Below are 24,985 nucleotides of genomic sequence, written 5' to 3'. Positions count from 1 at the left end.
CCGCTCTCTCCCCATAGCCCTGTATCAATCCCCAAACTAATCCCACTGCCCCGCTCTCTCCCCATAGCCCTGTATCAATCCCCAAACTAATCCCACTGCCCCACTCTCTCCCCATATCCCTGTATCAATCCCAAACTAATCCCACTGCCCCGCTCTCTCCCCATAGCCCTGTATCAATCCCCAAACTAATCCCACTGCCCCACTCTCTCCCCATATCCCTGTATCAATCCCAAACTAATCCCACTGCCCCGCTCTCTCCCCATAGCCCTGTATCAATCCCCAAACTAATCCCACTGCCCCGCTCTCTCCCCATAGCCCTGTATCAATCCCCAAACTAATCCCACCGCCCCACTCTCTCCCCATAGTCCTGTATCAATCCCCAAACTAATCCCACTGCCCCACTCTCTCCCCATAGCCCTGTATCAATCACCAAACTAATCCCACTGCCCCGTTCTCTCCCCATAGCCCTGTATCAATCCCAAACTAATCCTACTACCACTGGACTCTACCCTGTCTGGAGTGGGGACTCGAACCCACGCCCTTGTGACTCAGAGTCGCGACAGTGTGACCGACTGAGCCACGGCTGGCACAGAGAACGATAACGGTGAGTTACGACTCGTTCGGTGTCGCTCATCGTTTGCGGCTATCAAAGGAGAGACTGTTTCATTGGTCACACGTGGGCTTCCCCCGAGCACCCCACCCCCACCCCGTGACCGTTCACCTCCGGGTGCCACTTGACCTCAAGTTAACCTCTTTGGCCTACCTGAAAACAGGTACCTGATGGAGCGACTTACCTGTGCCTGTCATAGAAATCAGAGCGAAGAGACTTATTGCCCTCAGGACATGGTTGACTGCAAGAAAGAAAGAAAGGACTTGATTTCTATCGGGCCTTTCACCACCTCAGGACGTCCCATCGCACTTCACAACGAATGAAGTACTTTTTTTGAAGTGCGCTCACTGTTGTGATGTAGGAAACGCCAATTTGCGCACAGCAAGATCCCACAAACAGCAATGTGATAAATGACCAGATCATCTGTTTTTTTAGTGATGTTGGTTGAGGGATAAATATCGGCCCCAGGACTCCGGGGAGAACTCCCCCTGCTCTTCTTCGAAATAGTGGCTGTGGGATCTTTTACACCCACCTGAGAGGGACAGACGGGGTCCTCGGTTCAGGGTCTCATCTGAAAGACGGCCCCTCCGCCAGTGCAGCGCTCCCTCAGTACTGACCCTCTGACAGTGCAGCTCTCCCTCAGTACCGACCCTCCGACAGTGCAGCGCTCCCTCAGTACTGACCCTCCGACAGTGCAGCGCTCCCTCAGTACTGACCCTCTGACAGTGCAGCGCTCCCTCAGTACTGACCCTCCGACAGTGCAGCGCTCCCTCAGTACTGACCCTCTGACAGTGCGACGCTCCCTCAGTACTGACCCTCCGACAGTGCGACGCTCCCTCAGTACTGACCCCCCGACAGTGCGACGCTCCCTCAGTACTGACCCTCCGACAGCGCAGCGCTCCCTCAGTACTGACCCTCCGACAGTGCGACGCTCCCTCAGTACTGACCCTCCGACAGTGCGACGCTCCCTCAGTACTGACCCTCCGACAGTGCGACGCTCCCTCAGTACTGGGCACTGGAGAGTGTCGGCCTGGATTATGGGGCTCAATTCTCTGGAGTGGGGGCTCGAACCCCCGACTTTCTGACTCCGAGGCGAGAGAGAGAAATAGAGAGAGAGAGAGAGAGAACTCCCCACTGAGACACGGCTAAGTTCATTTCCTTAAATTTTTGTCTGTTTCCTTCCCTACCTGTGAAAGCACTGACTCTGACTCTCGCTGAGGGACAGGTTCCATTACTGACCGCGGAACTCATCACTCAAAGGACCACTCTTCACGTGTGGTGCTCAGGCAGTGAGTCTAGCAGGGGATTTGACCTGGGGGCACATCACAGCCCAACCTTCACCGACACACACTTCATAAAGCAAGGTGCAATGTGAAAGGCACCAGGTTAGAAATTGTTATGAAGACTGCTTTCTTCAACTACACTTTTTTAAAAAATTGAAGTACATCGAATTTACAGCACAGAAACAGGCCATTCGGCCCATCTGGTCTATGCCGGTGTTTATGCTCCACACGAGCCTCCTCCCTCCCTACTTCATCTCACCCTATCACCATATCCTTCTATTCCTTTCTCCCTCATGTGTTTATCCAGCTTCCCCTTAAACCCATCTACACTATTCACCTCAACTACTCCTTGTGGGAGCGAGTTCCACATTCTCACCACTCTCTGGGCAAAGAAGTTTCTCCTGAATTCCCTATTGGATTTATTAGTGACTATCTTATATTTATGGCCCCCTAGTTCTGGTCTCCCCCCACAAGTGGAAACACCTTCTCTACGTCTACCCTATCGAAACCCTTTCATAATTTTGAAGACCTCTATTGCTGACGATATAAAGCTAGGTGGGAAAGTAAGCAGTGAGGAGGACACAGAGTCTGCAGAGGGATATAGACAGGTTAAGTGAGTGGGCAAGATGGGGGCAGATGGAGTATAATGTGGGGAAATGTGAGGTTATTCACATTGGTAGGAAGAATAGAAAAACAGAATATTTTTTAAATGGTGAGAAACCATTAAATATTGGTGTTCAGTGGGATTTGGCTGTCCTTGTACAAGAAACACAGAAAGTTAACATGTAGGTACAGCAGGCAATGTGGAAGGCAAATGATATATTGGCCTTTATTGGAAGGGGTTTGGAGTACAAGAGTAATGAAGTCTTGCTGTAATTATGTAGGGCCTTGGTGAGACCTCACCTGGAGTACTGCGTACAGTTTTGGTCTCCTTATCTAAGGAAGGATATACTTGCCTTAGAGGCAGTGCAATGAAGGTTCACTAGATTAATTCCTGGGATGAGAGGGTTGTCCTATGAGGAGAGATTGAGTAGATTGGGCCGATACTCTCTGGAGTTTAGAAGAATGAGAGATGATCTCTTCGAAACATATAAGATTCTGAGGGGGTTTGACAGGGTAGATGCTGAGAGGATATTTCGCCTGGCTGAGAGTCTAGAACTAGGGGGCATAGTCTCAGGATAAGGGGTCGGCCATTTAGGACTGAGATGAGGAGGAATTTCTTCACTCAGAGAGTGGTGAATCTTTGGAATTCTCTACCCCAGAGGGCTGTGGATGCTCAGTCATTGAGTATATTCAAAACTGAAATCGATGGATTTTTGGACTCGAGGGGAATCAAGGGATACGGGGATCGGGCGGGAAAGTGGAGTTGAGGTCGAAGATCAGCCATGATCTGATTGAATGGCGGAGCAGGCTCGAGGGGCCGAATGGCCTACTCCTGCTCCTATTTCTTATGCTCTTATGTTATTCGGTCACCCCTCAGCCTTCTCTTTGCTGGAGAAAAAGAAACACAGCCTTTGAGCTGAAACGATTTGATGTCTACCCTCGTACATGATACTCACAGTATCCTTGAGGTTCATGTCTAGCGGCTGGATGTGTCTTGGCAGTGTTCGCTCTGTATCTGGAGTCATCTGTTGCTCTCGCCTCCGTTCCCTCCTTCTCTGGACCAGATCCGGGGATGGCCTTAACACCCATGGAGACTTCCATCATGTTGGTCTCCCTTGATGAACAAGGGTCTGAGGCAGGGGTGGCTTTTTTGGTCAAAACTTCTCTGGTTGAAGGATGCGTTGACGTTTGGTCTTGTTGGGCGGAATCTGCCAGGACAGACGGACAATCGCTGACCGATGTCACTTTTGTTGATAGCTCCCGTTGGCTGTTTGCATGACGAAGAACTCTGGAAACTGGATTATTCTGCGTGAGGGGCAAATACAGATGGTTTGTGCCCTGTCCTTGTTCAGCTCCATCGGGCACCGATGGACCCTCATCATCGCTGCTAGTCACTGTCGTTAACTTCTCCTTTGTCTTCCAGGGTTCAGGGTAGGATGCTCCTCGTCCCTTCTCACTTGGGGTAACCGCAGCAGTTGGGGAGCCTCGGCTTTGTACTTGCTCAGCACCTGGGGTGGTTAGTGGACGATGAGCAACGCTGCTGACGACTGCAGGAGAGCAGCTTAGGTCCTCTCGTGTGGGAGGATTCAGGAGCGAGGCGACTTGAGAAATTGGAGCAATCTCTTCACCGGGAGGTAGTGGAGCATTCCCTGGGCCTTGATCCTCCGGTGCTCCATCTGGAGCTGCTGATGAACCATGATCTTCATCGCCATCTTTAAGATCGAAGCAAAGTTCTATCGGGTCCAGGTGCAATGGGGCATCTTCAGAGGGGGTCAGTGGCTTGGCGCTTGGAGCTGTGACTGTAGCAGTGCCATTGAGGATAACAGGTGTACGATCGTCTTCACCGGATGCGGTGTTCCCCAAGGCAGTTGGGTTGCCCCGTTTGGACGGAGACAGCGTCGGATTTGGGACGGGCGCCAATTCTTCACCTGCCAACTCTTCATCCTGGCAGCTGTTCCCGCCAACGCCCATGGTCGCTCCATTCCGTAGACGGGCAGGGAACGCGTTTTGGCTATTGAGTTCGCTCAGATTCAAGGCTGTCTCAGCGTGAAACGCTCCAAGGAGTGGAAGCCCAATGTCATTCTGAGATGCTTGGGTACTCAACAACCGAGCATCTCCTCCGAACCGAGGAGGCAGGCGCTGGGGAGCCTCCTGTTCCACGTGTGGACCTGGTACGGGCGAGGTCTCCCCGACAGAAAGGTTCACATTGTCCAGGTTCCGACTGGCAGAAGCCATTTGGTGCCTGCGGGTGGAGTGAAGAAGTAAAAATGAATCTATCTCCTTGCCAACTCCCTGTGGATCGGCCTCCTGCCATCGTACTGTCCGCCCTTGAAGGTACATGTTAAGTTAATCTCAACATCGAGTCTCGTAATTATCAGCAACAACAACAACTTGCATTTATATAGCGCCTTTAAAGGTTCAATAGGTTGATCCCTGGGCTGATAGGGTTGTCCTATCAGGTGAGGTTGAGTAGAATGGGCCAATACTCTCTGGAGTTCAGAAGAATTGAAACATATAAAATTCTGAAGGGGCTTGACAGGGTAGATGCTGAGAGGCTGTTTCCCCTGGCTGGAGAGTCTAGAACCAGGGGGCATAGTCTCAGGATAAGGGGTCGGCCATTTAGGACTGAGATGAGGAGGAATTTCTTCACTCAGAGGGTTGTGAATCTTTGGAATTCTCTACCCCAGAGGGCTGTGGATGCTCAGTCGTTGAGTATATTCAAGACTGAGACCGATAGATTTTTGGACTCTAGGGGGAATCAAGGGATATGGGGATCGGGCGGGAAAGTGGAGCTGAGGTCGAAGATCAGCCATGACCTGATTGAATGGCGAAGCAGGCTCGAGGGGCCGAATGGCCTCCTCCTGCTCCTATTTCTTATATCCTTAGTTTATATCGCCTCTCCTCTCCGCATTCTTCCCACCACAATGTATCACGTCACGCTTCTCTGCGTTAAATTTCATCTGCCGTGTGTCTGCCCGTTTCACCACTCGGCCTACGTCCTTCTGAAGTCTGTTACTATCCTCCACATTGTTTGTTGCATTTCTGAGTTTCGTGTCATCTGCAAACTTTGAAATTGTGCCCTTCACACCCAAGTCCAGGTCATTAATATATATCAAAAAGTAAACAATCTTACAACACCGGGTTATAGTCCAACAATTTTATTTGAAACTCCCCACCCCTCCACTGCTCGCCTTTAAACAGCCACCCAACCTCAAACAGACCATCGTTCGCAGCAAATTACCCAGCTCTCAGGAGAACAGCGTCCACGACACCACACAACCCTGCCACGGCATCCTCTGCAAGACATGCCAGATCATCGACACAGATACCACCATCACACGAGAGGACACCACCCACCAGGTGCATGGTTCATACTCCTGTGACTCGGCCAACGTTGTCTCCCTCATACGTTGCAGGAAAGGATGCCCCGGAGCATGGTACGTTGGCAAGACCATGCAGACGCTGCGACAACGGATGAACGGACACCGCGCAACAATCGCCAGACAGGAGGGTTCCCTCCCAGTCGGGGAACACTTCAGCAGTCAAGGACATTCAGCCACCGATCTTCGGGTAAGCGGACTCCAAGGCGGCCTTCGAGACACACGACAACGCAAAATCGTCGAGCAGAAATTGATAGCCAAGTTCCGCACCCATGAGGACGGCCTCAACCGGGATCTTGGGTTCATGTCACGCTACACGTAACCCCACCAGCGAATAAAAGTTATCTGTTTTTAATTCAACGGGTCATTTTCTGTCTTTCTCTTCCTTTCGGATGTTTCTCCCTCTCTCTCTCTGTTTTGTGTTCTGGCCCTTTGTGTATTCGGTGGTCCTGTAGGTAACACCTCTCTGTCTGAACACTTTGATTGCCTTGACAGCGGGCAGTTGGAAAGATTATCTGTAATCACCAGGTATTGTTCTCTGAATATAAATGCGAAACGTTCAAGGATTTCCTGACATTCACCTGACGAAGGAGGAAGCCTCCGAAAGCTTGTGATTTTCAAATAAAATTGTTGGACTATAACCCGGTGTTGTAAGATTGTTTACATTTGTCAACCCCAGTCCATCACCGGCATCTCCACGTCATCATTATATCAAAAAGAGCAGTGGTCCTAATACTGATCCCTGGGGAACACCACTGTGTACTTCCCTCCAGTCTGAAAAACAACCGTTCACCACTACTCTCTGCTTTCTGTCCTTCAGCCAATCTCCCTTTAACCTTCTCTGCTCTAAAGAGAACAATCCTAGCTTCTCTAAACCTCTCCACGTGACTGAAGTCCCTCATCCCTGGTGTCATTCTAGTAAATTTATTAAATTCAGTTAATAAAAACAGAAAATGCTGGAAACACTCAGCAGGTCGGGCAGACTCTGTGGAGAGAGAAACAGAGTTAATGTTTCAGGTCGATGACCTTTCGTCAGAACTGGAAGAAAGTTAGCGATTTAACAGTTTATAAGAACAGTTTAGAGTCATAGAGTCATAGAGTTATACAGCACGGATAGAGGCCCTTCGGCCCATCGTGTCCGCGCCGGCCATCAAGCCCTGTCTACTCTAATCCCATATTCCAGCATTTGGTCCGTAGCCTTGTATGCTATGGCATTTCAAGTGCTCATCCAAATGCTTCTTGAATGTTGTGAGGGTTCCTGCCTCCACAACCCTTTCAGACAGTGAGTTCCAGACTCCAACCACCCTCTGGGTGAAAAAGTTCTTTCTCAAATCCCCTCTAAACCTCCCGCCTTTTACCTTGAATCTATGTCCCCTTGTTATAGAATCCTCAACGAAGGGAAAAAGCTCCTTAGTATCCATCCTATCTGTGCCCCTCATAATTTTGTACACCTCAATCATGTCCCCCCTCAGCCTCCTCTGCTCCAAGGAAAACAAACCCAATCTTCCCAGTCTCTCTTCATAGCTGAAGCGCTCCAGCCCTGGTAACATCCTGGTGAATCTCCTCTGCACCCTCTCCAAAGCGATCACATCCTTCCTGTAGTGTGGCGACCAGAACTGCACACAGTACTCCAGCTGTGGCCTAACCAGTGTTTTATACAGCTCCATCATAACCTCCTTGCTCTTATATTCTATGCCTCGGCTAATAAAGGCAAGTATCCCATATGCCTTCTTTACCACCTTATCTACCTGTTCCGCCACCTTCAGGGATCTGTGAACTTGCACACCAAGATCCCTCTGACCCTCTGTCTTGCCTAGGGTCCTCCCATTCATTGTGTAGTCCCTTGCCTTGTTAGTCCCTCCAAAGTGCATCACCTCGCACTTTTCCGGGTTAAATTCCATTTGCCACTGTTCCGCCCATCTGACCAACCCATCTATATCGTCCTGCAGACTGAGGCTATCCTCCTCGCTATTTACCACCCTACCAATCTTTGTATCATCAGCGAACTTACTGATCATACCTTTTACATTCATATCCAAGTCATTAATGTAGACCACAAACAGCAAGGGACCCAGCACCGATCCCTGTGGTACCCCACTGGCCACAGGCTTCCAGTCACAAAAACAACCTTCGACCATCACCCTCTGCCTTTTGCCACTAATGATGTGGAGATGCCGGTGATGGACTGGGGTTGACAATTGTAAACAATTTTACAACACCAAGTTATAGTCCAGCAATTTTATTTTAAATTCACAAGCTTTCGGAGGCTACCTCCTTCGTCAGGTGAACGATGTGAAAATGAAATCCTCGAGATGAAATCGCATTTATAATTCACAGAACAATGCTTGGTGAGTGCAGACAGTTTTTTCAACTGCCCGTTGCAATCAGTGTGCAGACAGACAGGTGTTACCTGCCAGGTCTCACAGAATATACAAATCACCAAAAAAAAACAAACAAAAAAAACAGAGATAGAGAGGTAGAAACATAGAAAAGACAGCCAGTTTTGTATCCAAAGTGCCAAGGCACCCTGGATTCCATGGGCTCGTACCTTCTTGACCAGTCTCCTGTGGGGGACTTTATCGAAGGCCTTACTGAAATCCATGTATACCACATCCACTGCGTTACCCTCATCCACACGCCTAGTCACCCCCTCAAAAAATTCAATCAAATTAGTCAGACATGATCTTCCCTTGACAAAGCCATGTTGACTATCCCTGATTAATCCTTGCTTCTCCAAGTGGAGACTAATTTTGTCCTTCAGAATTTTTTCCAATAATTTTCCTACCACTGATGTTAGGCTCACTGGCCTGTAGTTCCCCGGTTTTTCCCTACTCCCCTTCTTGAATAATGGTATTACATTAGCGGTTCTCCAGTCCTCTGGCACATCCCCTGTGGCCAGAGAGGTTCTGAATATATGTGTTAGAGCCCCCGCAATCTCCTCCTTTGCCTCACACAGTAGCCTGGGATACATTTCGTCCGGGCCTAGGAATTTATCCATTTTTTGGCCTGCTAAAACCGCCAATACCTCCTCCCGCTCGATGTTAATATGTCCGAGTATATCACAGTCCCCCTGTCGTATTTCTCTGTCTACGTCGTCCTTCTCCATAGTGAAAACAGATGCAAAAAATTCATTTAGAACCCCTCCTACATCTGCCGGCTCCACACACAGATTGCCATTTTTGTCCCTAATGGGCCCTATTTTTTCCCTAGTCATCCTCTTACCTTTAATATACTTATAAAACATCTTAGGATTTTCCTTTATTTTGCTCGCCAGTGTTATTTCATGGCCCCTCCTTGATCTCCTAATTTCTTTTTTAAGTATCCCCCTGCACTTTTTGTACTCCTCTAGGGCTTCCTCCGTCTTTAGCCTTTTGTATCTGCCAAAAGCCCTCCTTTTTTTCCTAATCCATTCTCGTATATCCCCTGACATCCAAGGTTCCCTGGAGTTCTTGGAACCACCCTTGACCTTTACGGGAACATGTTGCCAGTTTACATGGGAATCAGGGGGAAAACTCTCCAGTGGCTGGAGTCATACCTAGCGCAAAGGAAGATGGTAGTGGTTGTTGGAGGCCAATCATCTCAGCCCCAGGGCATTGCTGCAGGAGTTCATCAGGGCAGTGTCCTCGGCCCAACCATCTTCAGCTGCTTCCTCAATGACCTTCCCTCCATCATAAGGTCAGAAATGGGGATGTTCGCTGATGATTGCACAGTGTTCAGTTCCATTCGCAACCCCTCAAATAATGAAGCAGTCCGAGCCCGCATGCAGCAAGGCCTGGACAACATCCAGGCTTGGGCTCATAAGTGGCAAGTAACATTCGCGCCAGATAAGTGCCAGGCAATGACCATCTCCAACAAGGGAGAGTCTAACCACCTCCCCTTGACATTCAACGGCATTACCATCGCTGAATCCCCCACCATCAACATCCTGGGGGTCACCATTGACCAGAAACTTAACTGGACCAGCCATATAAATACTGTGGCTACGAGAGCAGGTCAGAGGCTGGGTATTCTGCGGCGAGTGACTCATCTCCTGACTCCCCAAAGCCTTTCCACCATCTACAAGGCACAAGTCAGGAGTGTGATGGAATACTCTCCACTTGCTTGGATGAGTGCAGCTCCAACAACACTCAAAAAGCTCGACACCATCCAGGACAAAGCAGCCCGCTTGATTGGCACCCCATCCACCACCCTAAACATTCACTCCCTTCACCACCGGCGCACCGTGGCTGCAGTGTGTACCATCCACAGGATGCACTGCAGCAACTCCCCAAGGCTTCTTCGACAGCACCTCCCAAACCCACGACCTCTACCACCTAGAAGGACAAGAGCAGCAGGCACATGGGAACAACACCACCTGCACGTTCCCCTCCAAGTCACACACCATCCCGACTTGGAAATATATCGGCCGTTCCTTCATCGTCGCTGGGTCAAAATCCTGGAACTCCCTTCCTAACAGCACTGTGGGAGAACCTTCACCACACGGACTGCAGCGGTTCAAGAAGGCGGCTCACCACCACCTTCTCAAGGGGCAATTAGGGATGGGCAAAAAATGCCGGCCTCACCAGCGACGCCCACATCCCATGAACGAATAAAAAAAAAGCAAGCACAGAGCCACGGGAAGGAAAGAACAAAAGGAGTAGGGGGCAGGAGTGATTAAACGACAAAAGGGGATGATGTTGCGAGACGAGGAGGGTGGGAATGGGACAGGTAAAGAAACAAGAGATGGGTCTGGAGGAGGTGTAAAAGGCAACAGCAGAATGGCAGAGGAGGAGTTAATTAACCTGGAATAGATGTTTAGCAGTTAAGAAATAATTTACAGAGAGTAATTAATATGAATCATGGCATGCATATTATGTACAATAGGATCAGCATTTTGTAATCAGGTGAGCAGAACAGAAACTAAAGTGCGCAATTCATGTTTCTTGCTCTCGTCTTAAAGAGACACAGGAACAGGAGGAGGCCATTCAGCCCCTCGAACCTGTTCTGCCATTCAGTCAGATCCTGGCTGATCTGTATCTTAACTCCCTCTACCCGCCTTGGTTCTGTAACCATTAATCCCCTCACCCAACAAAAAATCGATCAATCTCAGTTTTGAAATTTCCAATCGACCCCCGGCCTCAACAGCTTTTTGGGGGAGAGAGTTCCAGATTCCCACTCCCCTTTGTGTGAGGAAGTGCTTCCCGACATCACCCCTGAACGGCCTGGCTCTAATTTTAAGGTTCTGCCCCCTTGTTCTGGACTCCCCCCACCAGAGGAAATAGTTTCTCTCTATCGACCCTATCGAATCCTTTAATCATCTCAAACCCCTCGATTAGATCACCCCTTAATCTTCTATTTGGAAAAGCAAGCAATGAGAATAAAATACTCGCTAAGGGCTCGTTAACAAGGATGGAAGCTTGGTATCTAGGCAAGTGACAAAACCACACATGTAGAACTTACTTGCCCATCCCCTGCCCTGGTCTGTCTCTAACCAGCTCTCCCTTCTCTTCAATCTGCTGAACCCCTGTCATCGACACAAACAAATTGAGTTTGACTGTGACAATTGGTGAAACCTGCAGTAACGTCGGGGCCTAAGAGTGGCTGGACAAAAAGAGATCTAGTTCGCATTAAACCGAGGGCCCCCCCGTCTGCCCCTCTCAGGTGGGACGTGAAAGATCCCCACGGCCACTATTCCGAAGAAGAGCAGTGGGGGGGGGGGGAAGTTCTGTCCTGGGGCCCGTTGTTTATCCCTCAACCAACATCACTAAAAAATAGGTTTTCCGGTCATTATCACCTCGCTGTTTGTGGGATCTTGCTGTGCGCAAGTTGGCTGCTGCGTTTCCTACATTACAACAGTGACTACACTTCAAAAAGTACTTCATTGGTTCAGGTACATAGATCATTGAAGTGTCATGAACAGGTGCAGAAAATAATCAATAAGGCAAATGGAATGCTGGCCTTTATATCTCGAGGACTGGAGTACAAGGGGACAGAAGTTATGCTGCAGCTATACAAAACCCTGGTTAGACCGCACCTGGAGTACTGTGAGCAGTTCTGGGCACCGCACCTTCGGAAGGACATATTGGCCTTGGAGGGAGTGCAGCGTAGGTTTACTAGAATGATACCCGGACTTCAAGGGTTAAGTTACGAGGAGAGATTACACAAATTGGGGTTGTATTCTCCAGAGTTTCGAAGGTTAAGGGGTGATCTGATCGAAGTTTATAAGATATTAAGGGGAACGGATTGGGTGGATAGAGAGAAACTATTTCCGCTGGTTGGGGATTCTAGGAGTAGGGGGCACAGTCTAAAAATTAGAGCCAGACCTTTCAGGAGTGAGATTAGAAAACATTTCTACACACAAAGGGTGGTAGAAGTTTGGAACTCTCTTCCGCAAACGGCAATTGATACTAGCTCAATTGCTAAATTTAAATCTGAGATAGATAGCTTTTTGGCAACCAAAGGTATTAAGGGATATGGGCCAAAGGCAGGTATATGGAGTTAGATCACAGATCGGCCATGATCTTATCAAATGGCGGAGCAGGCACGAGGGGCTGAATGGCCGACTCCTGTTCCTATGTTCCTATGGCTGTAAATCGCTTTGGGACGTCCTGAGATGGTGAAAGACGCTGTAGAAATCCAAGTCTTTTCTTACTTACGAGATTATGGCTGCTGATACGATGCTGTCTGTTCAATTTGACTCTACTCTGCAAAGTTTGCGTTATTAAATCCAGGCACCTCTTCTCCGAGCAGCCGAATCACAGGTCCAGAGAGAAATGGTTTTTGCAATGCTTCCTCCTGGCTGACTATCTCTGAATGGGGCAACTTTAGCCTGAGAATGACTCATCAACTCTGTTCCCTCAGGTGGGCTGAACAAAACTTACAGGCAAACTTTTGTTTATTCACAGGAACGTTAATCTAGCAGAATGTCCCAAGGGCTTCACAGAGATGTAATCAGAAAAAAATGCCATCGAACCAGTCAGGACAGAATATAAAAAAGCAGCAAAGGATGACTAAAGGGATAATGATGAGGGAGAAATTAGAGTCAGAGTTTCTACAGGGCATTAAAAAGGAAAAGAGTCAGTAAAGTGAGTGTTGGTCCTCGAGAGAGAGAGTCTGGGGAATTAATAATGGAGAATAAGGAAATGGCGGATGAACTGAACAGATATTTTGTGTCCGTCTTCACTGTAGAGGATACAAATAACGTGCCAGAAATAATTGTGAATCAGGAGGTGAAAGGGAGGGAGGAATTAAAAACATTTACAATCACCGGGGAAAGGGTTCTGAAAAAAATATTCGAACTAAAAGCCGACAAGTCCCCAGGTCCTGATGGACTTCGTCCTCGGGCCGTAAAAGAAGTGGCTGCTGAGATAGTAGATGCATTGGTATTAATTTTCCCAAAATTCCCCAGATTCTGGAAGGGTCCCATCAGATTGGAAAATAGCGAATGTAACTCCTCTATACAAGAAAGGAGGGAGACAGAAAGCAGGAAACTACAGGCCAGTTAGCCATAGGGAAAAGCTAGAATCTATTATTAAGGAGGTTATAACAGGGCACTTCGAAAATCTCAATGCAATGAGGCAGAGTCAACACGGCTTTGTGAAAGGGAAATCGTGTTTGACTAATTTATTAGAGTTCTTTGAGGAAGTAACAAGCAACGTGGATAAAGGGGATCCTGTGGATGTGATGTACTTGGATTTCCAGAAGGCTTTTGACAAGGTGCCACATCAAAGGCTACTTCACAAAATAAGAGCTCATGGTGTAGGGGGTAACATATTAGCATGGATAAAGGATTGGTTAGCTAACAGGGAACAGAGAGTAGGCATTAATGGGTCATTTTCAGGTTGGCAAGATGTAACGAGTGGAGTGCCACAGGGATCAGTGCTGGGGCCTCAACTATTTACAATTTATATCAATAACTTGGATGAAGGGACTGAATGTATGGTTGCTAAATTTGCTGATGACACAAAGGTAGGTAGGAAAGTAAATTGTGAAGAGGACATAAGGAGTCTGCAAAGGGATATAGATAGGTTAAGTGAGCAGGCAAAAATTTGGCAGATGGAGTATAATGTGGGAAAATGTGAATGTTCGTCTGTTCAGGAGATCAGGAACACACCAAATCCGAATGAAACAGAGAATGTTGTGAATCAGAACCAAAAAACAGGAAATCAAAGAATCATAAAGCACAGCATGAGGCCATTCGGCCCATCGTGCCTGTGCGGCTCTTTGAAAGAGCTATCCAATTAGTCACACCCCACCCCCTGCTCTTTCTCCCATAGCCCTGCAAATTTATCCAATTCCCCTTTTGAAAGTTATTATTGAATCTGCTTCCACCGCCCTTTCAGGCAGCGCATTCCAGATCAGAACAACTCGCTGCGTAAAATAAATTCTCCTCATCTCCCCCTCTGGGTCTTTTGCCAGTTATCTTAAATCTGTGTCCTCTGGTTACCGACCCTCCTGCACTGGAAACAGCTTCTCCTTATTTACTCCATCAAAACCCCTCATGATTTTGAACCCCTCGATTAAATCTCCCCTTAACCTTCTCTGCTCTAAGGAGAACAATCCCAGCTTCTCCAGTCTCTCCACATAACTGAAGTCCCTCATCCCTGGTCCCATTCTGGTAAATCTCCTCTGCACCCTCTCCAAGGCCTTGACATCCTTCCTAAAGTGCGGTGCCCAGAATTGGACACAATACTCCAGCTGGGGTCTAACCAGTGTTTTATAAAGGGTTTAGTATAACTTCCTTGCTTTTGTACTCTATGCCTCTATTTATAAAGCTCAGGATCTCATTTGCTTTTTTAACAGCCTTCTCAACTTGTCCTGCCACCTTCAAGGATTTGTGCACATACACCCCCAGGTCTCTCTGTTCCTGAACCCCCTTTAAAATTGTCCCATTTAGTTTATTTTGCCTCTCCTCATTCTTCCTACCAAAATGTATCACTTCACATTTCTCTGCGTTAAATTTAATCTGCTGTGTGTCTGCCCATTTCACCAGTCTGTCTCTGTCCTCTTGAAATCTGTCATAATCCTCCTCACTGTTTACTACATTTCCGAGTTTTATGTTGTCTGCAAACTTTGAAATTATACCCAAGTCCAGGTCATTAATATAAATCAAAAAGAGCAATGGTTCTGATACTGACCCCTGAGGAACACCACTGTGTGCTCTATACTCGAGCGAAAGCTGTGGGATTATGGTTAAAAACCCAACTTGTTCACTGATGTACTTCAGGGGAACGAAATCTGCCATGCCCTATCTGATCTGGTCCACATCGAACTCCAATTCCACACTAGTTAGTTGAGTCTCAAGCAAATCAGTTGTCAAGGCATTGAGTGTTGGGCAAGTAATGTGGCCACGACAGCATCACTCGAGAAAACACAAGGTACAAAGGGTTGGAATTCTGCTGAGCGATACTTTAGCCGTTGATTATATAGGAACAGGAGGAGGCCATTCAGCCCCTCGAGCCTGTTCCGCCATTGAATTGGATCATGGCTGACCTGTACCTCCATCCCATTTGCTCCCTATCCCTCGATACCCCTCAACCAACAAAAATCTAGTCTTGAAAGCTCCAATTGAACCCCCTCAGCATCTACAGTATTTTTGTTGAGAGGGTTTCAAATTTCCACTCCTCTTTGGGCAAAGAAGTGTTTCCCGGCATCACCTCTGAATCATCTCAATGGTTGCTTTGTTGTTTCTAAGTATCTCCCACCGCATGGATCACCACATTTCTTGGTATTTGTATGAGTCACATCCTTGTGCTTTATATTCTGTCTTATCTCATATGTTGATCACAGTTGCTTGAGCGGGGTGTATTGCTGTTATGTTGTACTAAATACTTCCTGCTGTTTTCAAAGCGAGCTTGAGGAGCAACACCTCGTCTTTCAATCAGGCACTTTGCAACCTAATCTCAGAAACTTCAGATCAGTTAGTTTGCAGGTGCAGCAGGTGATCAAGAAGGCCGACGGAATGTTGGCGTTTATTGCTCGGGGGATAGAATATAAAAACAGGGAGGTATTGCTGCAGTTATATAAGGTATTGGTGAGACCGCACCTGGAATACTGCATACAGTTTTGGTGTCCATACTTAAGAAAAGACATACTTGCTCTCGAGGCAGTACAAAGAAGGTTCACTCGGTTAATCCCGGGGATGAGGGGGCGGACATATGAGGAGAGGTTGAGTAGATTGGGACTCTACTCATTGGAGTTCAGAAGAATGAGAGGCGATCTTATTGAAACATATAAGATTGTGAAGGGGCTTGATCGGGTGGATGCGGTAAGGATGTTCCCAAGGATGGGTGAAACTAGAACTAGGGGGCATAATCTTAGAATAAGGGGCTGCTCTTTCAAAACTGAGATGAGGAGAAACTTCTTCACTCAGAGGGTGGTAGGTCTGTGGAATTTGCTGCCCCAGGAAGATGTGGAAGCTACATCATTAAATAAATTTAAAACAGAAATAGACAGTTTCCTGGAAGTAAAGGGAATTAGGGGTTACGGGGAGCGGGCAGGAAATTGGACATGAATTTAGATTTGAGGTTAGGATCAGATCAGCCATGATCTGATTCAATGGCGGAGCAGGCTCGAAGGGCCGATTGGCCTCCTCCTGCTCCTATTTCTTATGTTCTTATGTTCTTATAACCACTTTCTCAGACAGCGGGTGCTGGTAATGGTTCTGCTGTTACCATTTACGCCTCCTCTTGACCCATCTTTTGTTTCTTCACTTGTCCCATTCCCACCCTCCTCGCTTTGCACCATCACCCCCTTTTTTCATTTAATCACCCCCTGCCCCCCACCCTATCAGAGACCTTCCTCCTTTTGTTCTTTCTTCCCCTCCCCCATACTCCCTGGCTCTGTACTTGCTTAAAAACTTTTAAATCTACTGTGTAGCACGTAGATATTACATCAAATGTACAGCACAGAAACAGGCCATTCGGCCCGACGGGTCTATGCCGGTGTTTATGCTCCACACGAGCCTCCTCCCTCCCTACTTCATCTCACCCTATCACCATATCCTTCTATTCCTTTCTCCCTCATGTGTTTATCCAGCTCTATCAGGTCACCCCTCAGTCTTCTCTTGTCTAGAGAAAAAAGCCCCAGTCTGTTCAGTCTTTCCTGATAGTTATAACCTCTCAGTTCTGGTATCATCCTTGTAAATCTTTTTTTTTGCACCTTCTCCAGTACCTCTATATCCTTTTTATAATATGTAGAGTAGAATTGTGCACAGTGCTCCAAGTGTGGTGTAACCAAGGTATATGGAGACCAGAACTGTGCACAGTGCTCCAAGTGTGGTCTAACCAAGGTATATGGAGACCAGAACTGTGCACAGTGCTCCAAGTGTGGTCTAACCAAGGTATATGGAGACCAGAACTGTGCACAGTGCTCCAAGTGTGGTCTAACCAAGGTATATGGAGACCAGAACTGTGCACAGTGCTCCAAGTGTGGTCTAACCAAGGTTCTATACAAGTTTAACATAACTTCTCACCAAATCTCTATCTTCATTCTGTTCCGATGGAAGGTCATCGACCTCTTGTTTCTCTCTCCACAGATGCTGCCCGGCCTGTTGGGTGTTTCCCAGCGTTTTCTGGCCCTCATTGCAGATTTTCAGCATCCTCGGTCTTCGGCATTTGTCCCACAGTTTCTCTGCAGGTTTGGCTCGGCCCAGTTTAATGTTTTCGACTTAGGTCTCATGCTTTCGAACTTTGCCGTACTTTGTTTGTGTGCGATCTTTGTCTTCCTCGATCTTAATATCAAACTCTATCAGGTCAGGAGGTCCGTAGCGAACTCCCACCAGAGTCTTGCATTATTTCCTGTTCCTTAGTTCGACGCAGAGTGTCTCCACTGTCTGGCTCACCCTCACTGATATCCCTTCCTTTCTAATCTAAGTGTGTCCTTTATCAATATTGGTGTTTCACCACCTATCCCCTGTTTTGTACAATTGTCTCCAATTCTGGGCACCGCACTTTAGGAAGGATGTCAAGGCCTTGGAGAGGGTGCGGAGGAGATTTACCAGAATGGTCCCAGGGATGAGGGACCTCAGTTATGCGGAGAGACTGGAGAAGCTGGGATTGTTCTCCTTAGAGCAGAGAAGGTTAAGGGGAGATTTAATAGAGGGGTTCAAAATCATGAGGGGTTTTGACAGAGCAGGTAGGGAGAAAGTGTTTCCAGTGGCAGGAGGGTCGGTAACTAATGGTCATTGATTGTAAATAATTGGCAAAAGAACTGGAGGGGAGATGAGGAGAACTTTTTTCAAACAAGGGTTGTTATGTTCTGGAACGCGCTCCGTGAAAGGGCGCTGGGAGCAGATTCCATAGGAACTGTCAAAAGGCAATTGGACATGTACTTGACGAGGACTAATTTGCAGGGTTATGGGGAAAGAGCGGGGAGGGGGGAGTGGGACTAATTGGATAGCTCTTTCAAAGAGCCGGCACAGGCACAATGGGCCGAATGGCCTCCTTCTGTGCTGTAAGATTCTGTGATTCTGCAAAGCTATTTCCCTGTCCTTTCTAAAGTCCTTATATTCTGGAATATTCAGCTCCCAGTCATCCCCAACTTGTAGCCAAGTTTCTGTAATGGCCACTGTGTCATAACAACAAATTGCATTTATATAGCGCCTTTAACGTAGTAAAACGTCCCAAGGCGCTTCACAGGAGCGTAAATCAGACAAAATTTGACACCGAGCCACATAAGGAGGTATTAGGACAGGTGACCAAAAGCTTGGTCAAAGAGGTCGGTTTTATGGAGGAGAGAGAGAGGCGGAGAGGTTCAGGGAGGGAATTCCAGAGCTTAGGGCCCAGGCAGCTGAAGGCACGGCCGCCAATGGTGGAGCGATGGAAATCGGGGATGCGCAAGGGGCCAGAATTGGAGGAGCGCGGAGATCTCGGAGGGTTGTACGGGATGGAGGAGGTTACAGAGATAGGGAGGGGGGGCGAGGAGGCCGTGGAGGGATTTGAAACACGTGGTAGAGAGTTTTAAAAATTCGAGGCGTTCAAAGCTTGACGTTCAGTGAATTCGCGAGGCCTTTGAATCAGGGCCAGGTCTGTACTTTATTGGTCCCTATTTGAAAAAATGTACAAGAAACAAGCATCATAGTCTGAAGCAAAACACTGAACAAAAGACAATTCTGGAGTCACAAAAACAACCAGTGTAAACTAACACACACACAGCCCAGCACCCCAGACTCTGCTGGTTAAACGTGAGACTGTAGTTACAGACAAACCACCTCGGTCTTCATCAAAGTTCAGTACGTCTCACATTCTCACCCCTCCCGGAAACATTCCGAAAGTGTCTCCTTGTTTAATATTTGCTTAATTTCACGGCTGCGGTTGAAAGCGAAGGCGTTTTCATTTGATCGAGGCTTCGCCAGATCGAACCAGATGTCCAGGAGGGATTCCTGCAATCCAAGTGGGACCTGATCAAATCCATGCCAATTAACCAAGCTGCCGACACAACGCAGGACCACGGGAGGGGCTGCTATTTCTCGCTATCGTTGGCTGTAAAAGCGCTCTGGGACGTCCATGAGGCGCTGTAGAGAAGCAAGGCTGTTTCTTTCTTTATTCTAGAATTCACAGAGTCAAAAGGAGGCCGTTCGGCCCATTGCCGAAAGAGCCATCAAATTAGTCCCACCCTTTCCCCCCGCCACCCAGAGCCCTGCAAATTTTTCCCCTTCAAGTATTTATCCGATTCTCCTCTCGAAAGTTACGACTGAATCTGCTCCCTCCGCCCTCTTGGGCAGCGCGTTCCAGATCACAACAAGTTTAGGCGTGACATTGTAAATATCCGACAGAACACAACATTTCTTTAACACGTTGCAAGTCCATCGAATATTGGAAATGCTACTGGGCGACCCCCCTGAATTAAAGGCGTCCTCTACCGCCCCCTTAAAGGGGGTGCGACAATTAGTACCCCCCTCCCCTCTCCCCCACCATTCTCAGGTCAAATAATTATTCACTAATCGGAAAAATCGTGTGAGTTGCTTTGGCCGCCGTGGTCTTCATTCGCGATTAAAATTCACAACACAGGACAGGCAATTGCAGCTGTGACGGTGAGATTTCCCTCGGGATTCTTGTCTTGCTGTGAAGAGATGGAATTGAGATGTGTGAAAGTTGGATTCGCTCAGACAAACTAAAAGTAGAATCAGATGGTTGCAGCTCGAGAGGCCGCCATTCGGCCCATCGAGCCTGTGCCAGCTCTTTGTAAGAGCAATCCAGCTAGTCCCATTCCCCCACTGTAGCCCTACAGATTTTTTCCTTTCAAGTACTTATCCAATTCCCTTTTGAAGGCCATGATTGAATCTGCCTCCACCACCCCCTCAGGCAGTGCATTCCAGATCCTAACCACTCGCTGCGTAAAAAAGTTTTCCCTCATGTCGCCTTTGGTTCTTTTGCCAATCACCTTATATCTATGTCCTCTGGCTCTCGACCCTTCCGCCAATGAGAACAGTTTCTCTTTATTTACTCTATCTGAAACTGTCATGATTTTGAAGACCTCCATCAAATCTCCTCTCAACCTTCTCTGCTCTAAAGAGAACAATCCCAGCTTCTCCAGTCTCTCCACATAACTGAAGTCCCTCATCCCTGGTCCCATTCTGGTAAATCTTCTCCGCACCCTCTCCAAGGCCTTGACATCCTTCCTAAAGTGCGGTGCCCAGAATTGAACACAATACTCCAGCTGTGGCCTAAGCAGTGATTTATAAAGGTTCATCATAACTTCCTTGCTTTTGTACTCGATGCCTCTATTTATCAGAAGCTCCACACACAACACCCCACCTCCCAAACCCAACTCCAGCCCCCTAGACCATCACACAACACCCCCCCTCCCAAACCCAACTCCAGCCCCATAGACCATCACACAACACCCCCCCCTCCCAAACCCAACTCCAGCCCCCTAGACCATCACACAACACCCCACCTCCCAAACCCAACTCCAGCCCCCTAGACCATCACACAACACCCCCCCCTCCCAAACCCAACTCCAGCCCCCTAGACTATCACTCAACACCCCCCCTCCCAAACCCAACTCCAGCCCCCTAGACTATCACTCAACACCCCGCCTCCCAAACCCAACTCCAGCCCCCTAGACTATCACTCAACACCCCCCCTCCCAAACCCAACTCCAGCCCCCTAGACCATCACTCAACACCCCGCCTCCCAAACCCAACTCCAGCCCCCTAGACCATCACTCAACACCCCCCCTCCCAAACCCAACTCCAGCCCCCTAGACTATCACTCAACACCCCCCCTCCCAAACCCAACTCCAGCCCCCTAGACTATCACTCAACACCCCCCCTCCCAAACCCAACTCCAGCCCCCTAGACCATCACTCAACATCCCCCCCTCCCAAACCCAACTCCAGCCCCCTAGACCATCACACAACACCCTCCCCCTCCTGTATTTATTCCTTTTTACTACAGCCCCACTTCCCACCACTTCCTTTACTCCCATTGCCCTCCACGTGAGCTGAGAGTTCTCCTCTAACCCCCATCGTCCTGTCGAAGTTGGTCAATTGTAACACTGGCCCCCCAACACTGCGACCTCAGTCTCAGTCGATAGCCTGGTGCCACTGACATTATCTATACCCGTACCCGAGACATGGATCATGCACCTTCTCAATTCTCAATCAACATTACTTCACGGAATTTATAGCCCCACATCCCAGAATCATCCATATTTTCTTAGACAGCCCCTTTAGAACATGTAGGGTCACTGGCAATTCGAAGGACTATGACAATCTCTTTACACCCTCAATTGTGTCGAGGTGCAGATGAATGGTCTACGCCTGTATCCCTAATGTTCTGTCCCTGGTCCCAGGTGGGTTTAATTCCTGAAACACCCATCTCCATAGTACAGGACACATACCAGCTACAGGGGGTCCCAAGGATGAAGTATTTTCCATATCAGTGACCGGCACCATAAGGAGGAGGTCGAGAAGCTTTATTATTGGATTCTGAAAAGCAAATCACAATAACATACACATCGACCAATTATTAACAATTTTGCATCAGGCATGCACTTCCTGACCAGAACAATTATTTCCTGTTGTCACATTTTTGGTCACTATTTAAGAATATAAGAAATAGGAGCAGGAGTGGGTCATATTCCCCCTCGAGCCTGTTCCGCCATTCAATAAAATCATGGCCGAACTTCAACCTCAAATCCACTTGGTGACATTTCCGCTGTTACAACAACTTGCATTTATATAGCGCCTGTAACGTAGTAAAACGTCCCAAGGCGCTTCACAGGAGCGTAAATCAGACAAAATTTGACACCGAGCCACATAAGGAGATATTAGGACAGGTGACCAAAAGCTTGGTCAAAGAGGGAGGTTTTAAGGAGCATCTTAAAAGGAGGAGAGAGAGAGGCGGAGAGGTTTAGGGAGGGAATTCCAGAGCTCAGGGCCCAGGCAGCTGAAGGCACGGCCGCCAATGGTGGAGTGATGGGAATCGGGGGATGGACAAGAGGCCAGAATTGGAGGAGCGCAGAGATCTCGGAGGGTTATGGGGCTGGAGGAGGTTACAGAGATAGGGAGGGGTGGGCGAGGGCCATGGAAGGATTTGAGCAGGAGGATGAGAATTTTAAAATGGAGGCCTTCCCGGACTGGGAGCCAATGTAGATCAGCGAGCACAGGGAGTGATGGACAAGAGGCCAGAATTGGAGGAGCGTACCTCGTCATGTCACATTCAATCTTGATAAGCCAGTTTACACGACACTTTGCAAAAATAAAACCAACACCCGGAGTTCAATGTTTCAGTGAGAAACTCACGGCATCGCTCATTCCAACAAACAGGACCAGTCACGTACCTGCTGGGGACTCGCCTGTCTGCCGAGATCCAGAGGTGCAGTCAGCCATATTCTCGTAGCCTGTCCTGCTTTACTCTGTATCGAAACCCCTGTACCTGCCCTGGGAGTGTTTGATGGGACAGTGTAGATGGAGCTTTACTCTGTATCTAAACCCCTGAACCTGCCCTGGGAGTGTTTGATGGGACGGTGTAGAGGGAGCTTTACTCTGTATCTAACCCTGTACCTGTCCTGGGAGTGTTTGATGGGACAGTGTAGAGGGAGCTTTACTCTGTATCTAACCCTGTACCTGCCCTGGGAGTGTTTGACAGGACAGTGTAGAGGGAGCTTTACTCTGTATCTAACCCTGTACCTGCCCTGGGAGTGTTTGATGGGACAGTGTAGAGGGAGCTTTACTCTGTATCTAACCCTGTACCTGCCCTGGGAGTGTTTGATGGGACAGTGTAGAGGGAGCTTTACTCTGTATCTAACCTTGTACCTGCCCTGGGAGTGTTTGATGGGACTGTGTAGAGGGAGCTTTACTCTGTATCTAACCCGTGCTGTACCTGTCCTGGGAGTGTTTGATGGGACAGTGTAGAGGGAGCTTTACTCTGTATCTAACCCCCTGTACCTGCCCTGGGAGTGTTTGATGGGACAGTGTAGAGGGAGCTTTACTCTGTATCTAACCCTGTACCTGCCCTGGGAGTGTTTGATGGGACAGTGTAGAGGGAGCTTTACTCTGTATCTAACCCTGTACCTGCCCTGGGAGTGTTTGACGGGACAGTGTAGAGGGAGCTTTACTCTGTATCTAACCCGTGCTGTACCTGCCCTGGGAGTGTTTGATGGGACAGTGTAGAGGGAGCTTTACTCTGTATCTAACTCGTGCTGTACCTGTTGCATTAGAAAAATACAAGATACAGCAGCAATTGATTATATGTGTGAGATACTTACTGCGTCTCTCAATTACCAACTGAGACCAGTTCCTTACCTGTTTTGCGTACACTTGTCGGTGTCGATCCTGAGACACAGAAAGAGATATTCTCGTAACTCCCTAGTCTTGTTTTAGCTTCAGTTTGAACATTTTCGTAATCCCCTTTAAACAAATTGTACTGGAGTCAATGCCCTGGGTTCCTGGTTAGATCACATCAGTTACCAGCTCATTCATTAATATTACTCGTTGGGAGTCACGTCCTTTAGTTAAAATCATGGAATCTTACAGCACAGAAGGCCATTCAGTCCATCGTGCCTGTGCTGGCTCTTTGAAAGATCTATCCAATTAGTCCCACTCCCCCCTGCTCTTTCCCCAGAGCCCTGCAAACTTTTCCTTTTCAAGTATTTATCCGATTCCCCTTTTGAAAGTTATTATTGAATCTGCATCCACCGCCCTTTCAGGCAGCACATTCCAGATCAGAACAACTCGCTGCATAAAAAACATTCTCCTCATCTCCCCCTCTGGTTCTTTTGCCAATTACCTTAAATCTGTGTCCTCTGGTTACCGACCCTCCTGCCACTGGAAACAGTCTCTCCTTATTTACTCCATCAAAACCCCTCATGATTTTGAACCCCTCTATTAAATCTCCCCTTAACCTTCTCTGCTCCAAGGAGAACAATCCCAGCTTCTCCAGTCTCTCCACATAACTGAAGTCCCTCATCCCTGGGACCATTCTGGTAAATCTCCTCTGCACCCTCTCCAAGGTTTGGCTCAGACTCATTGTCCCACTCCCCGGCCTATCTCTTTATTTTTCCCCCTCCCCTCCTCACTCGGAGAGAGTGACCGTTGCTGGGTGACGGTTTCTGGGGTAACGTCCACTCCCCACGGCCTCGCTCCCATCGTCATTCATCACCTCCGAGACCGGACAGTGATGGGTGGAAATGTGACACTGAGCCGCATCAGGAGGTATTAGGACAGGTGACGAAAAGCTTGGTCAAAGAGGTAGGTTTTAAGGAGCGTCTTAAAGGAGGAGAGAGAGAGGCGGAGAGGTTTAGGGAGGGAATTCCAGAGCTTAGGGCCCAGGCAGCTGAAGGCACGGCCGCCAATGGTGGAGCGATGGGAATCGGGGGATGTGCAAGAAGCCAGAATTGGAGGTGCGCAGAGATCTCGGAGGGTAGTAGGGCTGGAGGAGGTTACAGAGATAGGGAGGGGGGCGAGGGCCATGGAAGGATTTGAGCAGGAGGATGAGGATTTTAAAATCGACGGGTTCCCGGACTGGGAGCCAATGCAGGTCAGCGAGCACAGGGGGTGATGGACAAGAGGCCAGAATTGGAGGAGCGTACCTCAACATGTCACATTCAATCTTGATAAGCCAGTTTACACGACACTTTGCAAAAATAAAACCGACACCCGGAGTTCAATGTTTCAGTGAGAAA

The 24,985-nt window shown here is 48.3% G+C and overlaps 4 protein-coding genes across 12 annotated transcripts in view; 1 reads left to right on the top strand and 3 right to left on the bottom strand.

Moving 5' to 3' along the window:
* LOC137306242 (tyrosine-protein phosphatase non-receptor type substrate 1-like) overlaps nt 1–6,298 on the top strand; it is a 37,010-nt gene extending 30,712 nt beyond the window's left edge. Inside the window, exon 4 of the mRNA XM_067975380.1 lies at nt 5,913–6,298. Coding sequence (XP_067831481.1) covers nt 5,913–6,152 — 240 coding nt within the window. The 3' untranslated portion in view covers nt 6,153–6,298. The remainder of the gene's footprint in view (nt 1–5,912) is intronic.
* LOC137306241 (uncharacterized) overlaps nt 1–12,744 on the bottom strand; it is a 29,378-nt gene extending 16,634 nt beyond the window's left edge. The window contains exons 1-3 of one of the 2 annotated variants that reach the window (XM_067975379.1): nt 12,512–12,744; nt 3,453–4,738; nt 795–851 (exon numbers count right to left, since the gene is read on the bottom strand). In XM_067975379.1, the coding sequence (XP_067831480.1) occupies nt 795–851; nt 3,453–4,731 (1,336 nt within the window). In that variant the 5' untranslated portion in view covers nt 4,732–4,738; nt 12,512–12,744. The remainder of the gene's footprint in view (nt 1–794; nt 852–3,452; nt 4,739–12,511) is intronic. The other variant, XM_067975378.1, reaches the window with a different exon arrangement.
* LOC137306238 (von Willebrand factor A domain-containing protein 7-like) overlaps nt 1–24,985 on the bottom strand; it is a 141,658-nt gene that overhangs the window by 78,235 nt on the left and 38,438 nt on the right. The gene's annotated exons all lie outside the window — the stretch shown is intronic.
* Nucleotides 19,827–24,985, bottom strand: part of LOC137306239 (scavenger receptor cysteine-rich type 1 protein M130-like) — a 55,387-nt gene continuing 50,228 nt past the window's right edge. For 6 of the 7 annotated variants that reach the window (XM_067975371.1, XM_067975376.1, XM_067975375.1 and 3 more), the window contains 3 exons: nt 23,607–23,711; nt 21,701–21,788; nt 19,827–19,916 (listed from right to left, as the gene is read on the bottom strand). In XM_067975371.1, coding sequence (XP_067831472.1) covers nt 21,739–21,788; nt 23,607–23,711 — 155 coding nt within the window. In that variant the 3' untranslated portion in view covers nt 19,827–19,916; nt 21,701–21,738. The remainder of the gene's footprint in view (nt 19,917–21,700; nt 21,789–23,606; nt 23,712–24,985) is intronic. The other variant, XM_067975372.1, reaches the window with a different exon arrangement.

Source organism: Heptranchias perlo, chromosome 42 (genome assembly GCF_035084215.1).
Source record: "Heptranchias perlo isolate sHepPer1 chromosome 42, sHepPer1.hap1, whole genome shotgun sequence".
In the NCBI taxonomy this organism is placed as follows: domain Eukaryota; kingdom Metazoa; phylum Chordata; class Chondrichthyes; order Hexanchiformes; family Hexanchidae; genus Heptranchias; species Heptranchias perlo.
Note: the sequence above shows the minus strand (reverse complement) of the source record. Positions and strands in the feature narration are given on the sequence as shown.